Source organism: Pogonomyrmex barbatus, unplaced genomic scaffold, assembly GCF_055798465.1.
Source record: "Pogonomyrmex barbatus isolate J1 unplaced genomic scaffold, ASM5579846v1 scaffold1, whole genome shotgun sequence".
NCBI lineage: Eukaryota > Metazoa > Arthropoda > Insecta > Hymenoptera > Formicidae > Pogonomyrmex > Pogonomyrmex barbatus.
The window spans coordinates 28,636,425-28,652,537 of record NW_028297098.1 but is presented as its reverse complement, the minus strand read 5'-3'; the positions used below and the strand labels follow the sequence as shown (position 1 = coordinate 28,652,537).

General features: G+C 37.4%; 1 protein-coding gene across 2 annotated transcripts in view; it reads right to left on the bottom strand.

Moving 5' to 3' along the window:
* The window catches only part of LOC105433318 (dipeptidase 1), an 80,887-nt gene that overhangs the window by 14,173 nt on the left and 50,601 nt on the right, over positions 1 to 16,113 (bottom strand). For both annotated transcript variants that reach the window (XM_089084949.1, XM_089084939.1), the window contains exons 7-9: positions 10,969 to 11,145; positions 9,793 to 9,877; positions 4,566 to 4,641 (exon numbers count right to left, since the gene is read on the bottom strand). In XM_089084949.1, the coding sequence (XP_088941075.1) occupies positions 4,566 to 4,641; positions 9,793 to 9,877; positions 10,969 to 11,145 (338 nt within the window). The remainder of the gene's footprint in view (positions 1 to 4,565; positions 4,642 to 9,792; positions 9,878 to 10,968; positions 11,146 to 16,113) is intronic.

Genomic DNA, 16,113 nt, shown 5'->3' with positions numbered 1-16,113 from the left:
CTACGATTAACCAACTGAAATTTTAACGGCTCGCTCAGACGAAGACGATGGCTTCCTTCCATCTTGGCTACAGCAGTGCTAGTATTTTTTTTAGATATTAAATAGAAGACATAACTTTGACTAGAACGCCCAGAATTTTTATAATGCAAGACTCATTACTGAATTCAATTTGTCCGAGAATATTATAAAATAAACTTAAACAGATTTTAATTTTAAGACAAATATCTCTTGTTGCATCATTTTGTTTGGTCGAATAAAAATTAAGGTCATTGACAGAAAATTTAAATTAAATTCAAAACTAACTATCTTTTTTGGGGTTCTAGTCTAGCGAAATTGTTGCGAATTAGTCGATTCGACTTTCAAGGTAACAAAGCAACCGGTATTACATATTATTTTGTTATTTGCTTTAGCGAAGTCATTTATTGCGCTGGACGTGGTAAAATTCACCAACTGAAACGGCTGAACGAAGTGGAAACGCAACGGGCGGGCGTAGCAATAAACGCATTGATCGCCGAAGAATAAATAGTGTCGTGCTCTCGGCTCTCATGTATTTCGGCCCAGTTTCCTATGCGAGGGCAATGAGCCACTAGCCGGCGCTGCCCGCGAATCGAGGGTTTCCCTGCGGAACGGTTCCCCCCGATTAGCTCGTTGAAATTTTAACCACGCGCTGTCAACCGATGAGTTAATTTAACGTGCAATTAAGAACGCGGCGTTTCTGCCGTGGATTCAGCATGACTGTTTCTAATGCAGTTGCCAGCGCGGTTTCTGCATGAAATGCGAGGATCGCGTAATTTCCTTTCCGTGGGACAAATTGCTGATTAATTTGGCAAATAGCTGACGTGCAAATTTGTCAATGGTAAACGTGACTCCTTCCCAAATTGTTTATTATTAATTAGCGACTATTTCTCGTTTAGCTTGTATAATTAAGTTGACTGAAATTTTTCAGAAGACATGTATCTTTTTTCATGGATATTTCTAAAGATTTTTACAAGTTTTATTCTGGCTTCGAAAAAAATGCAAAACTATTGGAGAATTTTTTTATATTATTGCGATCGCGGTGTGTGTGTGTGTGTGTGTGTGTGTGTGTGTGTGTGTGTGTGTGTGTGTGTGTGTGTGTGTGTGTGTGTGTGTGTGTGTGTGTGTGTGTGTGGTGTAAGAAAATATTTATAATAAAAGATTATAGAAATTCGTTCAAACTATGCGATAACATCGGTAAAAGGATTTTAAGAAAAAACATTTTATAGCTCTTCATCTGCTAGTTTCTGCTAGTATTGGCTATTGCGATTAACACGTTGAAATTTCAACCACGAATGTCAGCTGAAACGTTTTACCGTACGATTCGCTGTACGTGATCCCTCTGACACGGAAATAACATAGTTTTATCTCCAAAATTAAATATACTTGCGAGAGAACGGTTTTTGTCTGCAATGAAAGCACGTTATCGAATTTATTTGTGGCAAATTCACTACGAATAAAAGTCCTCTGGCGAACGAAATGCTCCTCGCCTTTCTAAAAAATTTGATCGAGCGTTTACTTTTCGCATGTTTGAGAAAGAAGATATTAGATATACTATCAATATTGCCATCAATTTTTATTTTTATTGTACGGATGCATTGCGAAAAGCTTGAAAGGGACAGAAATAGTGTATGCCTATACAGGGTGGCCTCGAATGTTTTGATCAGATTTTGAGATTTTGTAGGAAACTTTTTATTCAGAATCAAATTTCCTATAAAATCTCAAAATCTGGCCAAAACGTTCGGAGCCACCTTGTATATGCGCGAATAACAGGAAACGGTGCATGCTCTTCCTTCTCGAGTTTCCGATGACGCCTTTATATTCTGTTGTTTTACAGTGCATTTCTTAACCAAGCGCAAACATGTTAGAGGACTTGTAGCTGTTTCAGATTTTTTTCTATCACGAGTGGCGTAACTTTAAACCCTGAATGTCCACGACAGATATTAAAACTCCTTTCTTTCGTAACGCGAGAAGCTGGAAACAGAGTGTCGAGGGAACGAGCATTGTTTTCATTCCAGGGCGACATCTCTTTTGAGATTCCAGTCCTGTTCGTATAACACCACCAAAGTGCATCTTTGCCATTCGCGTCGTTCCTTTCGAAACCGTTCGCATTCAGAAATCTCAGATTTTGCAAAGAAGCCAAAAAATATTTAAATGGAGAATAATCTTTACGGGATGCGATAAAATAAAATAAAAATGAAAAAGAAGCAGCGTCGAGCATTATCTGACATGACGTCGTTTACATCAATTTGCAATGATTGGACCAGTGAAACCACTTTAATAAAGTTTTGATCTGTTCGTTGCTCTTACCGCAAATAAATTGAATTTGAATGAAACAATATGGAACATGTGGTTTGTTTCGCATTTAAAGTTGATAAGTTTTAAATGGCTGCGCGATACGAATTGACTATCTAAAAAATTGGAAATACAACGTGAAATTTTTTTATTCTTCCCTTTAAGCACAAATTCGGTAAAACTTAATAAAATTTAGTTGAGTTTACTCCTCAACATGCTCGTTAGCTGAATACAATTAATTACAATCACGATTGTTCCATCTCCATATTGTTTTTAAAAAATATTCTCGTATCGAGAACTTCGTCGATAATATTGGAAATTGAGGTATTTATATGTGAAAATTTTGTTGATTTAAAATACGAGATGATATCGAAGCATTCGTGTTTTTATTTTGAAACCACGATAATTGAATACTTCTACGAAAAAAACTAGAAATAAATGTATGTAATGTAATAAAATATAAAAATTCGTGTACAATACGTGTACGAGATTTCCAATCAATATCAATGATTAATTATCTGTATGTTTATTAATTATCTGTACGTTTACTAATCTTCGTTCGTTCGTTTTACAGTTTTATCTTGAGTTTTATCTTTTGACTGATATTATTTCCTCATGTAAAGTAAATAAAAGTCGCGCTCGTCAAAATTAGAATAAATATAAAATTTTTAAATTAGATCCCTTATTATTTTTTATATATATATATGTGCTATATAGTTTATATTATATTCTCTTTATAAAATCGACATTTTAAATTTAACCGTTTAGCTGTTAAACTTGAATTTACTATTTTTCTATAGAAAACGAAAACGTTATGAAGACATTAATTATTCGCAGCGTCGATGTATTCGCTGTACACGTTTACTTTTTCGATTCTCCGTATTTGTATTCGATATTGTCGTAGAACAAAAATATACCAAGAACAAGAAAACCATATATCGCGACGGTTCGATCAGCGGCGTACTTTTCATGTCGTTTTTCTTCTTTATCGTTTGGTCTGCAAATCACGCTTCAATGCATCCACACTGTTTTTCAATCCTGCAGCATATACACCAGACGCGACCACGTGTATTTTTCATGCGGATCTCGGAAACTCAACAACTTTTTAGTTATCCCCTATCACGCTCAATTTACTTGCGGTTAGAGTTGTTCGCTCCATCCACCCCTTTCTCACACACACACACACACACACACACACACACACACACACACACACACACACACACACACACACCCTGCGCGCACACGCGCACACACACACACACACACACACGAATCCACACTACTATCAATTTTTTCACTTAATGCTAAGGGCCGATTTTAGCAAATGCGCGCGCCACAAAGAGTCGGCACTTTTTACAAAAGGGGATTGCTCGATGCTCGTACGTTTATTCGATTTTCACTTAGCAGATTCTGTATATCGAGTTATCGCACAGCAAAGAAGAACTCCGCGTTTCCCCACCAAACAACCTATATGAAAAGTGTAACAAAGGCGAGGATAATAAAAGGAAATAATATCAATTTTTCTTTAACAAACGGTTGAATACCATCCGATATTTCGCGAGAATGGTTTTTACGTATGGCCTTCCTTAAAAATGCATCGCATGCATTTTTCCTCCCGGAGACTTGATGGGCTTCAAATGGTATTCATAAAATCGCCTTGGACTAAACGTTTCCTCTCGTATATCATTTTCCTACTGTTTCAATCCTATGCTCGGGTTAAAGGAGAGATACGTCGAACCGAACGTTTTGATAGTCATCGAACCGGTAATCTCTCCTCTTCCCATAAATTTCGGGAAGGGACTTCGACTGTTCTCTAAATCTCGCAAACGATTGGTAGCTCGGTACGTATTGATCTACACCCCGTCCTACATACAAAGCTAACCGAAAACTTCTCTACGCCTGCATGTACCAGTTCACAATCAATTCGGTGGAACTGGTACACCGAGGAGGAACGCGCTTACGAATCGAGCTCTGTTTTCTCTTGGCGAGAAAAGTCGTGCCCGTTTAATGCAAACGAAGCGACCGCCGTTTGAAATTAAAGCAGGTAGTACTTTTACCATCCGAAATGATCGCTCGCTGCCGCTCCTTTAATCGATTACGCGCTTTATTTTCACCTCCCTTATCTTAATTGCCGCGTTCGACGGAGGTAAACTTCAAAAAATCTTCTCGTCTGTCGCATTCGCCTATCGCATTCGCATTCACGCTTGACACATACAATTACGCATTCACGCTATTTCAAATGTCGCACTTACAAATTGATCCCGTCGTATCCAGCCCCGATGCCGACGTGATCCACCCCGGCGATCTTCCGCACGTGATTGATGTGCGCTGTAACATATCACGAAAATTGCATGTATTACGTATATAATCGTAATGCCCGGTGCGCTTGGCGTACACCACGATATACGGAACTCGCGTAGCTCATTTGCCGTGTAACGAGGAAAATTACATTCCACCACCCTAACCGCAGCCTGCCTGCGCGAACCCCGGTGAAATGTGCCGCCGGACGATTTTTCAACTGCGACTAATAACGCGCCGAGTTACCGCTCTTGCGCGCGAGAGCCGCAAAGAAAATTACCTACACTTATATTATGCATCTCCTTCGTTTCCATTGTTGTTCGCCGGTGACGCGTATTTTCTTTCGCGTACGTTCGATATATAACGTCATACGTTCCGTGCAGCAGCCATGCTTCTCCTCCCCCCCTCCCTCTTCCTCCCCATATCCCGGCTGCCTAGTTAGTCACAATTGCTAACGCAATACTGCACGATGTGCATAATTAATTTCCTGCTTTTAATATAAGAGAATATTGCGCTCGCGAATTGAATAACTTATACAAGTTTCGCTAATCCCGCGCGCGGAGCCTCGTCTTCCTGTTTGCGTAAAGTCGCTTGAGGGATGATAAATCAATTTGCAATCAGCGCGGTCGAATTGCAGAGAAAAAAAAATCGAGGAAAGAAGATTTATGGAAGCGTGATGATAATCATTGGTTCGGGCTAGCCGAGAGAACGGTTTTATTTGTAATCATTTCGTTGGTAATCATATTTGTCGACGTAATTTCTCCGAGATAAATTTCTCCAAGTATGGCTTTTGCTCCGTCGAAGATGTATAAAGATCGAGTGATAATTTAAACAGGTACAATAAACGCACGCATAAACAATGAAAATTTGCATTTCCGTCAGACGGACATTATTGTTAACTCGGAAATGGTTGCACCCGCACGCATATAATTTACACCTCGGTAATGTAATATATTACGGGTATAATTTACATTTCTAGAACGACACAAAATTCAAAAGACAATTTCACTCATCGTAATTATAAATATATGTTTTACCTTCTCGGTCAATTCGACAAATTGAAAACGCTTATTACATCGCGAGTTATTACAAGGAACAGTATTTATAATCAGTAAAGTTTAATGTTTCAAATGGTAAAATATAAGAGGATTATTTTATATCGCACGAATTAATTAAAAAATTATTTTCATATTTATTTTATGCATTCTCAGTTTAAACAGCCTGACGCGACTACTCGATACCGATGTAATTTATTTTACATTAGTCTTTATAAATAACGTCAATCATTTTTCGTGAAAACGTTAATCGAATCTTTTCTCTCCCGTAAATAAATATTTTTTTTCATTTTGTAGAGTATATAATCAACCGGTTCGCTTCCAACCCTCGTTAGTTACGGTTTTCTTTTTTCCTCACGATCGGCAACGATGTAACGTCGGCATTCAACGGCAAAAATCAACCAGAAAAGTACTTGTCTAATGAATGTTAATGCATTTATAAGGTTTAGCCTGCATAATGGATAGCGTGTCAGTCACGCAGACACGACATGCATAATCGATCGGATAAATGACATAATTCATAGCCGATCAAACTGTAGAATAACGACGCGATTCATTGCACCGGAATTTTGTTCGGGCTCGAGTCGCTCGCGATGCGGAACATATCAGAAACGTCACAAATTTCGATTTTCACGTTTGCGCCGCCGTTGCTTCCGCGTTATCTCTATTATATCGTAAATTATGTGTCGGCCGGTTCGGTGCGGTCTTTCAAAATTGATTATAATACATCGACGCATGTCGTTACCAAGCGCGGCCGGAAAATCACGCGAATAAGAAGATCAAGGCAGGCAGCCTCGTTGATCGGAAATTCTGATTTTACGTACGTTTGATTATGTAAATAATTGCGGGAAAAAGTCTCTCCCGTTTCACCAAGGTTGGGAGATTGCTACGTCGTATCCCGTCGTATCGATTGCGTATCTATTCGCAGGAAAATGAGAAAGGATCGAGAGCCATTTGTATAATGGATCTTTGTGAAGTGCTTTTGTTAAGGACGCGAATGACTTTGCCGCGTGATTGCTGCATGTTACTATAAACATAGAAGGTTGCGTTTGCATCGCATCTCGCGCGTCGCGATGGTTGGTTGTTCCATTAACAGGCTGCTGTGAGATCTTTCGATTTGCATGTACGGCGTAAACAGCGCGGTTGACGCGTTTGTTTGAGCAGAATAACGTGCGAATGTCTCTCCGGGATGCAGTGTATTTTGATGCACTCGCGTGCGGAACACGCGCAGAATATATACAAAGTCCTACAAAGTGGGAATGAAGAAACAACGCTACGTAAACGGTGAGTCGTTGGAACGGCAATTTCGCAATTTAAACGTGACGTAAAAGCGAAGGGTATTTTAGATGAAGAAAATCAATCTTACCTGCGTAAATTTAAAACTTCTAATTGTTTAATTAATGGACCGAAAGAGACTTCGGTGGATCTGTGATATTTGCGAAATTCTATTGAATTATTAATTACTAAATTTAGAAATTTAGAGATGCGATGCGATGACGACGTGAACGCAAAGGGTTAAAGCAGCACCGAATACATATATTGCCGGTATTGCATTTAGAACTTGCTTCTTGAATAATATTCCTTGAAAAATATTTGAAACGATATTTAAATTTAAAACAATCGGATTCATACTTATACATAAAAATTTCATAATTATTTAGTTGGCACCAATCAGTATTTGTTATATGATTTCTGCAATCGTATCGTAGATTTCACTACACGTTAATTAAAATAATTTACAAAAAATAACTTGTTTTACCTACATCGATACTTGTTTTACCTGATTTAGATGAAAATAAAATATATATTCTAATGATAAAGATAAAATAAAGTCATTTATTCATCTAGATAATTACCTAAATAATTCATAAGTCAACGACAACACCGATTGTCGGAAACGAATGTAGCACTTTGCTGGCGCGATTTCATCATGCAAGGCAATGCAAATCGGGAAAATTACATTCACCCGGTAAACAAAGAAGCAATTATGACAAACGTAATGCGGGGGAATTACGAGTTGCTGCGCTAATGCGCGATTCGCACTGTTGTTATTAACTGGAGGTGATTGTTGCGCGTATGACAGTGGTAACCGTGGAACATGTTCCGCTGGAAAGAGCAAAATGCGCCGGGATAGGGCGAGGAGGGAAAAGGGCGAGTGTATGATGAGAGCGTTCAAATCAATCATCAACGTTAATACCGGCCTCGATGGCCACAGAGAGGCGGAGAGAGAGAGAGAGGGGGGGAGAGAGAGAGAGAGAGAGAGACGCGTTACAATCCCGAAATTATTATTGCACACACCCGCTATCTAACGCACACTTCCCGTTCCGCGCAAATAATTTCTTCCTCCGCGCACCCCCTCGGCGGACATAATTTTCTCCGCGGCTTGGTGATCGTCGATGTAAAGCAATTAGAGATGCTGCCTGCGGAAGGAAGGGATTATTCGGGCATCCGGCTACGCCCGATTACGCCATGTCCGATACGCGGTACGTTTGGACCAGCAATTATCATTTTTTTTTTCTTTCTTTTGTTGCATTAACATATCAAAGATGCGATCGCGGTGCTATTCGACTGGATATTCACTGCATTCACGTATGATTACGGAATTGTGAGTGTTTTTCAGTTGTCATAAGAGAGACGTCTTCTGCATCTTAAGACAACATTGTTATTCGCTTATTCTCGTAGGAACACGTGAAAACACTGGATAATGGCGACCTAGAGATTATCGCGATCCTAGGAAAATTACAAATTTTCTGAGGTTTCCGAGTCGAGACTGGTTTTGCGCACGAAATCCCCCGGAGATTAGCGGACGAAAAATGGACGAAATTAAAGAATTTATTATGTCGTTTATTATATACGCGAGGATTAAGAATTACGCGGAAGTTTTATGCGTCCTCCTGTACCGCGAAATTGCTTTCTAATATAGAGGAGGATAATGAACGATGTCGATTCGTCCTCTTCGTGGATCAAAATTTACGTTTGCGTTTACAAAAAAACTAACGTTGCTTGACGATACGAATGAAATTAGCTACTCTCACAGAAAGCGTAATTGACATTTTTTGTTACATTTGCCTGCAGAAATACTGGGTTTTCGCAGGAAACATTTTGAAATGACGCTTTGATCGCGCAAAGTGTGAACTTTGGATTACGGGTTTGCTTTTACGTTTCAGTTTCGCGATCGATTTCCACGAAAAGTTAGACAGTTAACTTTGCAAAACGTAGCATACTTGAAATAGTTATGAAAAAGTTATATAATATTATCCTACCATGGAATTTTATTTTTCCCAAGCTATCTATCTGAATTAATAATTTAAATGAGGTCATATTTTGACCGAGAAATATTATATTTTGTTTTAATTTAATCTCGTACAGAATTCCATGTGGAGTTTCATGTGTGCTAAATTAAAATCCCAGTCCCGTGATCCGTACACATTTAATTATATCACGCACGCAGCGTTTACATTACTAGCGGTGTCTGAAATGTTAATGTCTTTGGAACTTCGAGCCGCTCTATAATAATGCAAATAAGATGGTAACCCGCGAGAAATGGCATCTAACGCGAAAACTCATTTACTCACTTCAGAGAAACATTCCCTGATGTTCACTTTACAGCAACGTTGAATGCTACGGTTTTGTCACATGAGACGAATGTCAATTATAAAAAGAAAAACAGGCTAACTGAATGTGATTTTTGTGTATTTCTTTCAACTAGTTTAATTTTAATTATTTTGAAACATGAACGGAGACGATGACAATTATCGTGTTTAAAATTACGAAAAATGAAAGCACGCCGAAGTAATTTATAGTGACGAAAAAAACAAATTGACAAAGAGAGCATTTACCATTTTAATCAGTGTCACTTCCAGTTCCATTCCGGAAAGAATACAGAAAATAGCCGATTTTATCAAATATTGGATTTTATTACGCGTTACATTATTTCAAAAATTCAAGATAATGGCATATTTCGGTAAACAAATATCGAGTTTTAAGCATATAATACCTGCAGCTGATTGGATTTCATAAAATTTTATTTAATACGTTGTGAGGTGCAAATAAACCGGTGCATGATATAATATCTGTTTTTAATAATGAAAATAAAACAATACAATTTATCGTGATAATTACTCACCTGCTACATCCTCGAGGGTTGATTTTTCGCCACAGCTGATAAAATGGGGATAGAAGGATACCATAACTATACCACCGGTCTGCGCCTGCAAACAAAATATTCATATTCCTCCTAATATCATAACTTTTGGGTAAGGCATAAAAGGATTATTTATTTAGACAAGAAATAAGTCTTTATTATATACATAATTTAAAAAAAGATTGTTATATGCTACTAATCATTTTGTAATTTATAAATTTAGGATTATGTTTACGAGATAATTAATTCGCAGTTGGATCATCACATAATATACAGAATATTCTGGAATTTAACTACGGGAACATATTCTACAAGTAGAAATAAGAAAAAAATGTTACATGAAGATTGGCCAGAAATTTTTCATTATCGAGTTATAAACAAATATTGAATAGGCAACAATGAATTTTCCATTGCACACGACATTAATGGGACGATTTAGTAACACATTTTAAAATGTTGTTCTTGCACGACAATATAATTGATATCGATAATACGGAGCTTATTACAGTACAAATGTTTTGAGAAAGGAAAATGCATCGAATTAATAATTCAATTACTGACATTACATTACAAAATTTCCAGGAAATTTATACTGTAATAAGTTTCATATTACATTGATTGAAGCTTGTATTGTCATACAAGAACAGCACTTTGTAATGCGTTACTTAATCGTTCCATTAATGTTCCGCGCATTGGAAAATTCTTTATTGCCTATTTAATATTCTTTATTGTCTATTTAATGTTTCAATATTCGTTTATAACTCTATAATAAAAGATTTCTGGTCAAATTTCTTATTTCTAATATAAATATGAGCTACCACTGTATTTTATACTTATTTATATTCATTGTGCATTACATTTAATTTTTATTCATTGTGCATTACATTTAATTTTTATTCCGAATTTTTGATTTTCAAAATTTAGTATTTATTTCTGTTCCTAAGTGTCGGTCCACAATAGGTGATTTAAGCTTTAAGAAGTAAGAAATTGACCAATTATAATCGAACATGAAAAAAATACTCGACTATGATTGGTTAATTTCTTACGGCTTAAAGATTAAATATTTATTGTGGACCGACACTAATATCTAGATCCATTGTGCTTGGACCTTTAATTTTCGCGTTCGTTATCTTCGGTATTTGCTGTCGACGTGCTTACCAAAAGTCGCAGCGCGTGGTCAGGCACATTTCGCGAGGAGTTGCAAAGAGCGTGAGCGCTGCTGTGACTGAAAATCACCGGCGCCCTCGACGTCGACATCGCGGCCAGCATCGTGGGCACTGAGACGTGAGAGAGATCCACCATCATCCCAAGTCGATTCATCTCCAGCACGACACTCTGAAAAGGTTCACGGCGCGACGTGAAATAGTTTTGATGACTCGTGCCTACATCCGCCTTCGCGATCATGACATCGAGGGACATCGTAAATTAAAATACTTCGAAGCTTCGATCTCGGACTTCACGTTAACGTTGAAAGATATGCCTTTCAGTGTATTATCGAATATTCTCGCGATAAACTAACTAATTCACACTGACACACTAATCCAGATTACAGTATTCTAAATTATGTATTGTAGAGATTTCTTCGCATTTCTCTTATAAATTTCTCTTCTCGCAAGTTTATAGACCTTGACAAGTTTTTCGATCTTGTTGTTCGGAAGAAAGAGTATCTCTTGTTTATGTTGTTATTGCTTTCTTTTAAGATTAAAGTAGAACGAACCGAGAGTTTGTTACGTATCTGTCGAGTTGCCTTCCGAATTAAATTTCACGTTCAGCAACGAAACGAGCGGACTGTTTTATAGTACGTGCACGTTAGGTCAGTGACACTTATTGCGCGAGTCGGATTGAGCTTCAGAACGAATTCTTTCTGGAGCCTGAGAAGGTTGCTGGTTGTAACCTTCTCAAGAAGAATGCCAATGCGAGAGGCAGTGACCCGTAGAATCGAAATGTCGGATTTTCTAGCGTTCTGCATCTGTCAATCAATATGCTTAAGAAACGGCAAGAGCATCTAAGATTTATGCAGCATATCTCGTATTGCGGAACATGACGCGATATTTTAAAGCTAGTAAAACAGCTCGAGTGAGATAAAATTTCTTCCTTGCATCAGGGAAAGGAAAAAAATTTAAAGATTCTCTGAGATAATTTATAATTATATTAAAAATCGCTATAAATGAGACGCTAACGTTAGATAAGAGATAAGATAAAAAAAGTGATATTTTTTTAATATATGTGCTTTCCTATTAACATCCACTGTTTCATGAAACTAACAACAAAAATTGAAACTCGCTAAACTCTTTGGCAGGCGGAAGAGTCATCCTTGTTAGGAGCCAAGTTGTCGCACGAATTCCGATTTCTTTCCTGCGTGGTGAACGTTATCTCCGTTAAACGAGAATGCTTTGTTAAAGCTGGCAGCGTGATAAACTGAACGTCTTAGGATTCCTTCTTGGCTTTCTTATTCCCCCCACGGCTTTGCCATAGTTGTGCCTTTGTTTTTTTTTTTTTTTTTCTTTCGCAAGTCGTGACGGATTCTTAGCGTGACTTCCGTCTCGTTTTCATTGCGGATACTTCAGACACGAGGGAAGCTGCACGAGAAGAATTCTTGAGGTGCTGACAGATAAATAAAGAAAACTTTCACGTATGTATATGTTGATAAATCTTGTAACAGATTGAGTGACGCGTTAGAAGATTAAGTGACAAAAATCAGATTTGAATTTATTAGTTAAATTTTTGCGTTATAAACATTTTTGATAAAAACTAGAATACGTCTATATTTTTAATAAAACTGAAGCAAATTTGCAAGAATCGGCGAAAGCTCGAAAGAAATCTTGTTGTATGGAATCATAGAAAGAGAAGAATGCAATTGGGATTGGCTACGTGTAACACGCGATAGAACGGTTTTGTTGATCTTGTTGGCTAGAAGCCTTGATGAAAAGGAAAGGAGATCAGAGAGATGCATAAGCCAGGCTCAAGCGATTCTTTTCCATTATTCAAGCAATTTATTTTCTGAAGGGACATTCCGTGTATTTGAGATCCAACCGGACTTTTTGCTGTAGTTATCTTCCCTTTGCCTGGAAACGGCAAATTTCAATAAAAATCCCGGACTAATGAGACGAGAAATAATCGCGATTGATTATTTGCAGTTCTGTTTTTTCTTATCTTTGATCAATTGGATACTTCATTTTATTATATCGCTTTTAAAATATTTTTTTATTCTCAAATACATTATAAACCATTTAGCCGCCGCAAAATAGAATCAGTAGTTATCGCAGGCAAAAGTATATTCGTAAATATTTGATTGATGAAGATTAGCAGGACTCTTTTTTAGGGGATATTATTGCCTTCTAATCTATGAACTCACCGCGCCCCGAGCACATTTATAGTAAATTTACTTCTTTCAGAGGATGAATGACGCTCTATATATATATATATATATATATATATATAATTTTTTTTTGGTATTGGAAGTTCGCCCTCGAGGATCTCCGGAGTGTGTTAAGGTGGCGCAATGGTGGCTGGTACGACCTATCAGCCGACAGGATGACGAATAAGCTTCATTCTCCCATGAGTCCTTTTGAAAGGTATCCACTCGTATCATAGATACGTTCTTCCATTCATTGCTCCCTCAGGTATTTTTCGGAGCGAAAACCTGAGGAAGGGGTCGGGGCGTTTATTCATTCTCTTTTGACCCTTGCGTCTAATCTTTTTCCCGGTCTCGACTTTCGACCCGGAGATGAAGCTACTTCACCGCGATTGGAAACATGGTACAGTTTCGGAATTTGCCATTCAAGACAAATCAAAATTGATTTTTCCCCAGTTTGTAATATTATTCAATGGAAGTGGAAAGAATATTTTATTTGAAGTACCATCGACTGCCATTCCAATTTTATTGGAACTCTTTTTTTGATGAATCTGATGTTATAAACGTCACACGTATAATAGAGACATTTTTTGATCTTTCAATAATACTGAATAGAGATTGAAAGGGATATTTTTCAGTTAAAATAAAAAATATTCCTCCATAAAGGGAATTTTTATATGAACAAATAAAGCATTTCTCTAGAATGAAATAAATAAAATTAAAGCCGTAGTTTTAATCTTTTTAGCAGTACAATTTAAAAACATTTTATTATTTAATGAACAGTTTTTTTACAGAATTTTTGAAATTAATAACTTTTTATTAATACATACTATTAGAATAATTATATAATATAAAACTTTATTTAATTTCTTTTATGTACAATAAAATAGAATTTTTAGAATAAAATTGCAAATATATATTTATTAAAAGTTTTGAGATAAAAATTTTGATTAGATTTTTTAAAATAGAAATCGTGTAAAAAATATTTTATTATATTTTGTTTATAAATTTTTCATAATTTATTTACTCAAATTATTTGTATTTATTATTTGTATTTATTAAAAAAATACTTGATGTTTATTATTTAATAATTATCTCCTTAATAATTATCTCTTTAATAATAAATAAAACGTTTTATAAAAATTCTGTAAAATGTTGATTTATTTATCAAGTATAATGAATTCAGATATAATATCAGGTATAATGAATTCATTAAAATTTGGGTTATCAATATCAAAGGAACAAATAACAATAATATATTGGCATTTCTGTCTATCATTTCGATTAACCTACATTACGTGAATCGGTGATGATATTCAAAATTAAACTCTCCGAAATTGTATTGGTTCTTATCCCTGCAATCCGAATGTCGCTTTCCGGGACGAATTTTCCGCTCGATCGAAACGTGGACTGGTTAACTCTCGGACAAGATTCCGCCTTGATCCTTCCGTTGAGACAGAGGATCAGGGGGGGTTTTCGCATAGAAATCGCGTGGTTGGAAAAGTTTTTCCGCGGTCTAGCGAATCGGGAATTCAAAGCAAGTCGGACGGAAAACACGCGAGTCTCCTCTGTCTGTTCCGCGAATAAATGCAGCGAGTCTGGCCTTTGATTGATTCAAGTTGGCGACGACGACGGCTGGTCATCTCGTGTTCTTTCCTGGGGAGGGGGGGGGGGGTGGGTGAAACTTACCCTCTGCGACATTCGCGTCACGCTGTTATCGTCCAACTTCAGTTTGCGAAACTGTCGACGTCCTGGCGACTATTTAGACGCGAACTCCTAGAACAAGCACGCAGCTGGTCCTCAAAAGGGCGACCGGTCAACCCATAACGCTTTCGGAAACTTATCGGCCAGCTGTACTGCCATATTGCTACTTCGCGAACATCCATGTTGTCTCTCTCGGTATTCGGCTGCGACGGATTAATTCAGAAACTGCCGATTAATTCAAAAGCTGTCACTGTCATTTTTTCTTTGAATTTAATTCGCGAAAGTTTCATCTGTTCCGCATAAATCGATATGCACGATTCGTTATCGATCGCGAATATCATGCAGTTTTTATTTTACAAAATAATTCAACTTTAACATCTTCTTGATTTAAATGATTTATGAATAGTCGAATGTATATATATATATACATACAAATAAATAAAATATTCTTGTCATTTAATTTTTTTGAAATGTCTGTTAGTTATAAGTTATATTTCATTCCCGATTTAAAGAAAATTAATAGCTATCTATTTTCAGGACTTCCGATAATATTTCAATATAGCAACTATATTGGAAGAAGCAACATTCACTGTTATGTTAAAACGGATTAAGTCTTATCTGTATCCCGAGCGCGAGAATGAAAATCGATTTTGGTAACAGCTCACTGAAGCTCACTAAAGTTTGTCGATGGTTAAGAACCGAACGCGTGCAGCCGGGGGATAAGGGACCAGGGGGTAAAAAGCGGGAAAGTTAATAAAGGGCCGGTGTTCGAAAGTTGGGCGGCGCCTACGAGATAGTCCGCGGATCTCGGGGAATTAAGATCCGAGACGGAGAGGAAACGATAATGCAGTTTTAAAGAGCCTCGATATAGTCCGAGGACGAGCTATGGCGCGCTGCTTCGAACTTTATGAAATTAAGGGAATGGAAGCTGCAATATTGATAACGTCGCGAAGTCGACCGTGGTAAGTAGTTAATGCCCGTCCGGCGCGGGGAGAAGGGGGAGGGGGAAGGGAGAGCATGATACGAGACAAGCACCCTCGACGGGGGCGATTAATGCTCTTACGTCGAAACCTCTGAGAAATGATCCCGCGAAGGAAATATCGACTATTCTTCACACGTATAACCCATTTCTCTCGATTCTTATTCTTTTTTCGCGAAATATTAACCTATTGTCCTCGAAAGGCCGAGATAGTGCGGCATAATAAATCACCCATCTGCAGTTTGCTCACTTTCTCTTTTCCCTC